Source organism: Hippocampus comes, unplaced genomic scaffold, assembly GCF_001891065.2.
Source record: "Hippocampus comes isolate QL1 unplaced genomic scaffold, H_comes_QL1_v1.1 scaffold138, whole genome shotgun sequence".
Classification (NCBI taxonomy): Eukaryota; Metazoa; Chordata; class Actinopteri; order Syngnathiformes; family Syngnathidae; genus Hippocampus; species Hippocampus comes.
In genome coordinates this window covers 381,221-389,322 of record NW_017806150.1, presented here as the reverse complement: position 1 = coordinate 389,322, position 8,102 = coordinate 381,221, and the positions used below count along the sequence as shown (strand labels likewise).

Genomic DNA, 8,102 nt, shown 5'->3' with positions numbered 1-8,102 from the left:
TTTAGCCCGAAAAAAACGACATAGTATAGTCAGGGTTTTTTTTATCGTTTTTTTCGGACTAAAAACGCCTTACTATACATGGTCGTTTTTTTCGGCTAAAAACGCCTTACGATACATGGTCGTTTTTTTCGGCTAAAAACGCCTTACGATACATGGTCGTTTTTTTCGGCTAAAAACGCCTTACGATACATGGTCGTTTTTTTCGGCTAAAAACGCCTTACGATACATGGTCGTTTTTTTCGGCTAAAAACGCCTTACGATACATGGTCGTTTTTTTCGGCTAAAAACGCCTTACGATACATGGTCGTTTTTTTCGGCTAAAAACGCCTTACGATACATGGTCGTTTTTTTCGGCTAAAAACGCCTTACGATACATGGTCGTTTTTTTCGGCTAAAAACGCCTTACGATACATGGTCGTTTTTTTCGGCTAAAAACGCCTTACGATACATGGTCGTTTTTTTCGGCTAAAAACGCCTTACGATACATGGTCGTTTTTTTCGGCTAAAAACGCCTTACGATACATGGTCGTTTTTTTCGGCTAAAAACGCCTTACGATACATGGTCGTTTTTTTCGGCTAAAAACGCCTTACGATACATGGTCGTTTTTTTCGGCTAAAAACGCCTTACGATACATGGTCGTTTTTTTCGGCTAAAAACGCCTTACGATACATGGTCGTTTTTTTCGGCTAAAAACGCCTTACGATACATGGTCGTTTTTTTCGGCTAAAAACGCCTTACGATACATGGTCGTTTTTTTCGGCTAAAAACGCCTTACGATACATGGTCGTTTTTTTCGGCTAAAAACGCCTTACGATACATGGTCGTTTTTTTCGGCTAAAAACGCCTTACGATACATGGTCGTTTTTTTCGGCTAAAAACGCCTTACGATACATGGTCGTTTTTTTCGGCTAAAAACGCCTTACGATACATGGTCGTTTTTTTCGGCTAAAAACGCCTTACGATACATGGTCGTTTTTTTCGGCTAAAAACGCCTTACGATACATGGTCGTTTTTTTCGGCTAAAAACGCCTTACGATACATGGTCGTTTTTTTCGGCTAAAAACGCCTTACGATACATGGTCGTTTTTTTCGGCTAAAAACGCCTTACGATACATGGTCGTTTTTTTCGGCTAAAAACGCCTTACGATACATGGTCGTTTTTTTCGGCTAAAAACGCCTTACGATACATGGTCGTTTTTTTCGGCTAAAAACGCCTTACGATACATGGTCGTTTTTTTCGGCTAAAAACGCCTTACGATACATGGTCGTTTTTTTCGGCTAAAAACGCCTTACGATACATGGTCGTTTTTTTCGGCTAAAAACGCCTTACGATACATGGTCGTTTTTTTCGGCTAAAAACGCCTTACGATACATGGTCGTTTTTTTCGGCTAAAAACGCCTTACGATACATGGTCGTTTTTTTCGGCTAAAAACGCCTTACGATACATGGTCGTTTTTTTCGGCTAAAAACGCCTTACGATACATGGTCGTTTTTTTCGGCTAAAAACGCCTTACGATACATGGTCGTTTTTTTCGGCTAAAAACGCCTTACGATACATGGTCGTTTTTTTCGGCTAAAAACGCCTTACGATACATGGTCGTTTTTTTCGGCTAAAAACGCCTTACGATACATGGTCGTTTTTTTCGGCTAAAAACGCCTTACGATACATGGTCGTTTTTTTCGGCTAAAAACGCCTTACGATACATGGTCGTTTTTTTCGGCTAAAAACGCCTTACGATACATGGTCGTTTTTTTCGGCTAAAAACGCCTTACGATACATGGTCGTTTTTTTCGGCTAAAAACGCCTTACGATACATGGTCGTTTTTTTCGGCTAAAAACGCCTTACGATACATGGTCGTTTTTTTCGGCTAAAAACGCCTTACGATACATGGTCGTTTTTTTCGGCTAAAAACGCCTTACGATACATGGTCGTTTTTTTCGGCTAAAAACGCCTTACGATACATGGTCGTTTTTTTCGGCTAAAAACGCCTTACGATACATGGTCGTTTTTTTCGGCTAAAAACGCCTTACGATACATGGTCGTTTTTTTCGGCTAAAAACGCCTTACTATACTATGTCGGTTTTTTCGGGCTCAAAACAACATCTGTATAGGAAGGCATTTTTCGCTGGAAAAAACGACCATGTATAGTAGGGCATTTTTAGCTGGAAAAAACAACCATGTATAGTAGGGCATTTTTAGGCCCCCACAAAACGACCATGTATAGCAAGGCGTTTTTAGCCGGAAAAAAGGACCATGTATAGCAAGGCGTTTTTAGCTGGAAAAAACGACCATGTATTGAAAGGCGTTTCTAACCGAAAAAAAACACCATGTATAGTCAGGCGTTTTTGGCCGCAAAAAACGACCATGTGTAGGAAGGCGTTTTTTTCTGGAAAAAACGACCATGTATAGTAGGGCGTTTTTAGGCCCCCACAAAATGACCATGTATAGCAAGGCATTTTTAGCTGGAAAAAAGGACCATGTATAGTAAGGCGTTTTTAGCTGTTCAAAACAACCATGTATATAGTAAGGCGTTTTTACCAGCAAAAAAACTACCATGTATATTCAGGCGTTTTTAGCCGAAAAAAATGACCATGGATAATAAAGCATTTTTTTCACCAAAAAAGATAACCGGGTATAGTAAGGCATTTTTTGCCCCCCAAAAAATGACCATGTATATCGAGGCGTTTTTACCAGGAAAAAAAACCCTACCATGTATAGTTGTATACTCAACATGTTTTTTGCCGAAAAAAAACGACCATCTATTGTAAGGCGTTTTCACCAGCTAAAAAACGACCACGTATAAGTAAGCAGTGTGCGTGCAATCATACTCACATCTCCCTTTCGCACATAGTCGGGGTCTTTGTAGATGTCCCTGGCCAGGCCAAAGTCGCAAATCTTCACCACTTTGTTGTCGGACAGCAAAACATTTCGGGCTGCCAGGTCTCGATGAATGCACTGAAGTGGGTGGAGTCATGAAAAAAATAAATAAAATAAAAAAACAGTTGCGTGTCCCATGGCTTGAAAGTCTCAGACCTTGCGGGACGCCAGGAAGTTCATTCCTCGCGCCACCTGGAAGCTGAAGGAGATGAGATCCTCCAGGAATAACGGAGAGTTTGTGTCTGCATCGTCTGTCAGAAATTTACTGAGTCAGAATATTACATACTGCACCTAACTACTACTAATACAAATAACCGGCGGCTATAATCACCTGCTGTGTTATTTCTTGCTGGCTGGATATCACAACTCGGCTCTCCGGACTTTCTTCTGGACACCTGGAGCACCGAATATTAAAATGGAAAAATGATATTACAATGAAATTAAAAAAAAAAAAAAAATTACATATAAATTAACATGAAGAAGAATAAAGTGCATGAAAATTGAAATAAACGTTGATCGCATCTTTTACACTTCGACCGCACACGCTCGCAATCTCACCCCAAACACGCCTCGTTTGCTCTTCAGGAAGCTGGACAGGTTTCCATGGCGACAGTACTCCACAATCACCATCAGAGGACCTGCGATGCAAACATTTGCATCTGAACTCCAACCGGGATGCGAAAACCCAATCTGAAACTTAGTCCCAATACGAACAGCATTTTTGGATCCTAAACCCGTCTCATCCTGAACGTAATGCCAAAGTGAGTCTCAACACAACCCAAACCGCATCCAATTTGAATTCCAACCAGGATCCAAATTGTTAATCCTGATCTGAGGCAAACCCAGTGCGGGCGCTCCCTCGAATTCTAATCTTGATCCACTTCATAACACCGACCAAGATCCGAATTCCAACACCAATTTTGAGCCTTGCCCAAATCTAAATCGCAACCCTAATCCTGATCAAAATCTGAAACATAACCACAACCCAAATCCAAAACCAGCAAAATCCGAAACCTACCCCTTAACTCAGCACTAGCCCGTATCCCAATCCTACACCTAAAGCCAACCAGAATTTTAACCCCATGTCAAATGCTAACCCTTGTCCCAATCTGAACTCAAACCGCAATTTTGAATCTCAGCTCTGATCCCAAAACCCCAACACCACTTCCTGGTTCCTAACCCTAACTACAATCCAAATCCCAGCCCCCCCAAATTGAACCTAAACATAAAGCTGAGCATGGAATCTTAATCAAAATCTGAATACTAACACTCAACCTAAAACTAAATCTAAATCTCAATCTACCCCTTGTCCAGTATGTCATCACGATCATCCACAAACCTCCCGGCTTGGTGCAAGCTCCCAGTAGGTTCACAACATTGAGATGGTGTCCGATATAGTTGAGGATTTTCAGTTCGGTCATCAGGGCTTTGTGCTCGCTGACTGTGGCGCCCTCTGGTGGATGGGAGGGGAAAATAAAGTGTTTAAAAAAATAAATAAATACAATTGAATGGATTGTAGAACTTGCAAAAGCTGTTTTGAACCTTTGAGCATCTTAACGGCAACCGTCCTGCAGCCTGAAGCGTTGCCCATCCCAAACGCCGACGCCTGCACCACTTTCCCAAAGGCTCCGCGACCCAAATTCTTGCCTGGATGGGCGGAAGGGACATGACACTTATTCTCGCCCATCCTGTAAAGTGAGCGTCTGATAAGACGAAACTTTGGACCTCATCAGGAGAACATTGGACTGAACACCACCCTTTGCGGGCTGATTAGTGTCAGTAAACACCCGAGCGCTGCTCTCTTAATTAGCCGGCCCCGAGACAATACAACCTCTGATTAATGGAACGAGAGTCCCTCCCGAATGATCATTTGATAAGAACTATGAGAAAGTCGGCGTATCGCCGATGCCATCTTAATACATCCTCTGCTTAACATTCCTGGAAGCAAGCAAACAAGAGAAATCAAGACGTTTAGTTTTTATCGATAAGCCGCGCCCGTACCTAATTTGAGACCCTCTCGAGGGAACTCCCACCGGTTGGGATCATACTGGAGTCGCTCGCATCGCTGCTCCGCGGGGCCGTCTCCCGCGTCCAGTATGATGGACAGGTACTCGGCTTTGTTCTGGGAGTTGTCAGGCTGCACAAGGGAGGTAACGAGTGATCAAAAAGGCAGAGGGGGGCTTTGAGTTGGAACATTTCTTTCAGCTTGTCCCCCCCTCACCTGTCGTAGTTTTCGAATCAGGAGCGTCAGGAGAAGCCAAAGGAAAGTGGCCACCACGCACGTGCACGCCAGAGTCGGAATCTCCATCGACGGACTTTCGGCTGCACCTGACGTGAACGTGTTCATTTGGCGACTGAAGCAAACTGCTCTGTATCGAATAGAAAAACGGTGAGTGCTTACCATTGACCCAAATGTAGGCGGAGCTCTCCGCAGACCCCTTTTGGTTGCTGGCCCGGCATGTGTACAAGCCTTGGTCCTCCACGGTGATGCGGTCGATATGGAGGGAGTCCTCTTCCGGGGATACGGCGATACCTGCGGATGATTTGGAAATCAAAAGTAAAGAAAAGAACCGCATTTCAACATCATGTGATGATTTATTCTTGATTTGTTTTACCAGATCCGGCCGACAGAACGCATTTGTTCTTGTACCAGGTGACAGTCGGACGCGGGACGCCCTTGGTGGGACAGCGGAGGGTCACCGAGCTGCTAACGTTCACTGTCCAATCCGTCAAATTGTTGAGCAGCACGGCAGGCTCCAGGACTGACCGGAAAAAGAGAGGCAGTGTTACATATGGATGCAAATCGAACCTCCCCTTCCTCACCCCTAAATTCATCCTTGTCTTCCATAACCCAAACCCAAATTTCGCTCTTACCTCACCTTGGACACAGGCGCAAGCAGATGCACGCGATATTCAAAATGAAATGCTTTCAGACTCTGATGATCAGTTAAAAAATAAAAAAATCTGTTTCAACGTGGTTTGGTGCAATGGTTGGGGACTCATAACACACTTTGTAGCCACCAGGGGGCAGTGCAGGCAAGTCTTAAGACGCCCGCCATAAATACAGACACGTATATGCTATCGCTAAATTGAAATCCCCTCAAAATGCTGTGCCTAACTTGATAGAATAGAGATATCACAGTTCCTTTTGCTGCTAATAGGCGTCCGCCTGTACTCTATACTCGATAAAACCTCAAATTGTATGTACACAGCAGTATATCGTGTAGTCAAGAAAGAACTGGTTGCATCAAAACAACAAATGCCGCCGACACCAACAACCAAACTATTCTGCTCACTTCTTACTTTAGAATTAAGCTAAAGGAAGTGGACTTTTTTTTTCCCGCCCCTCACTGGTTACCCACTGTGTGCGGGTAGTGATTCCCCGAGCGGGGGTCCCGAACGAAGGAAGTGGACGTGTCGGGCGCTGATTGTTCAAGCGAGCAGTAGTCCGCAGACATGAAGCAAAGTCACTTAAGCGAGGCGACTGATTGTTGTTTCCCCGATCTTCCTCCCGGACAACAATTGATGATTGTCCGAGCGGGGGCCCGGGGCCTGACAGTGTCTGATTGGCTGATTGTTCCCGCGGCCCAGCGCGGGGGGCTGTAAATGTGGCATTGTGGGAAGTGCCATTGTGTGCTCTTCCTCCAGATGAGAGCCCATTCCCACGTGAAAGAGGTGCTGAGCAAAGGCAGGGTGGGGCCTCAGGAAGCCGAGGGGACCCGAACTCCCAAACAGCCGCAACTCCGTGAGAGTGACTGTTTGTTTGTTTGCGGCATACATGCACAAAGACATCAGGATGTCCAGAAATAAGGCAGTGCTGAGGAGGCCATTTTGATTTCCTCATGGTTCGGCACTCCAAGATCGAAACCGTTTCCCAGTTAATGCAACCGAAAGGTCTCTCAGTCCAATGATAAGAATCCAGAAGTGACTCACCTGAGACCCTCACCTGCACCACCAGGTGGGCCTCCTGCCCAGTGAGGCGGTGGTGGGCGGCGCACATGTAGGGGCCCGAGTCCTGGGTGCTCAGGTTGCTCAGCGACAACCGCAGAGAGCGCGAGAAGTCCCCTATGGACGAGTGCCCGTGCAGGAAAGTGCGCCCGCCCCAGCCGGTGCCCCCGCCACCGCCGGCGGGGTGGAGGCGGCGCCACGACAAGCTGCCGTACAGGTGCTTGTTGGCGCTGCAGGTGAGGTGCAGATCTCCGCCTTCTCTGGGGTCTTCATGCTGACTCACGGCGAAGCCTCCTGGAATGTCTGACGAGATACATATAAAGTGATTTTGAAAGTGTGGTAGTGTACTCCCAAATGGTATGCGGGGCACAGCTAGCCTGGTATAAAACTTCAGCGTCAAAAGAGGATTTGTTTCATTAAAGGAACAGAGCAGGGGTCTCAAACTCATTTTAGTCGCGGGCCAATTAGGAGGGCCGTTATGACAGTGAAACCACAAAATTATTACTTGTACACAACAAATTAATAGATTACTAGTTTTTAAATCAGTCAAGTCAATTATAATAGTTTGTTCAATTATTGTTCAAGTGAGTGTAATCGGGGTAACAAAATTATTGCAAAATCTCAACGTTATTATTTTACACATGACAATTTGACATTGTGGTTCAGATTTTAGCAAGTTGACACACATGATTTGCTTTCGCGGGCCTCATAAAATGACCTGGCATGCCGGATCTGGCCCCCCGGGCTTTGAGTTTGACACCAGTGAAATAGACCCAATTAATTAGTCTGTCCTTCAGTAATCATGATAACTAAATCCGAATATTTAAACCATCTTTCTTTAGGTAAACTTAGTCGTTGAAATGTCAATCGCGGTCAGCGTTGGGTCTCACACCGAAGCAATTTAGCTGACGTAGCAGAGCATCTTTTCGCCAAACCACCTTTTGACCACATTGCAACGATGTCGGTGAAGGAGGCTAAAAATAATCGTCATTCAAGGCTATTGGCGAAAGCTGGTGACGCGTCCGACCAAGGTGGCGAGCCCGCCGCCATTCCGACCACCTTTTTGATGTCGCCACGTCTGTTGTGGCCAGCGCGAAGACGGCGAGAAAAGATCTTTCTATTTACTTTAGCCCTTTGAAACTTCCCGTGGAAACGGCTCGAGAGCTTCCTGATGGCGGATTGTGTTTATCTTACCCGAACACCCCGAGGCCTCCCGAAATAAAGACGAGCTGCCAGTCCAAGGAAATGCGCCGCGCGGGACAGAGTGACGAGG

The 8,102-nt window shown here is 45.4% G+C and overlaps 1 protein-coding gene across 2 annotated transcripts in view; it reads right to left on the bottom strand.

Moving 5' to 3' along the window:
- Positions 1-2,755: 2,755 nt before the first annotated feature.
- LOC109530945 (vascular endothelial growth factor receptor 1-like) overlaps positions 2,756-8,102 on the bottom strand; it is a 15,792-nt gene continuing 10,445 nt past the window's right edge. Inside the window, exons 10-20 of one of the 2 annotated variants that reach the window (XM_019894910.1) lie at positions 6,815-7,132; positions 5,497-5,643; positions 5,283-5,414; positions 5,103-5,209; positions 4,883-5,018; positions 4,424-4,528; positions 4,221-4,334; positions 3,440-3,519; positions 3,213-3,276; positions 3,038-3,132; positions 2,756-2,959 (exon numbers count right to left, since the gene is read on the bottom strand). In XM_019894910.1, the coding sequence (XP_019750469.1) occupies positions 2,780-2,959; positions 3,038-3,132; positions 3,213-3,276; positions 3,440-3,519; positions 4,221-4,334; positions 4,424-4,528; positions 4,883-5,018; positions 5,103-5,209; positions 5,283-5,414; positions 5,497-5,643; positions 6,815-7,132 (1,478 nt within the window). In that variant the 3' untranslated portion in view covers positions 2,756-2,779. Of the gene's footprint in view, positions 2,960-3,037; positions 3,133-3,212; positions 3,277-3,439; positions 3,740-4,142; positions 4,335-4,423; positions 4,529-4,882; positions 5,019-5,102; positions 5,210-5,282; positions 5,415-5,496; positions 5,644-6,814; positions 7,133-8,102 lie in introns of those variants that run through there. The other variant, XR_002171092.1, reaches the window with a different exon arrangement.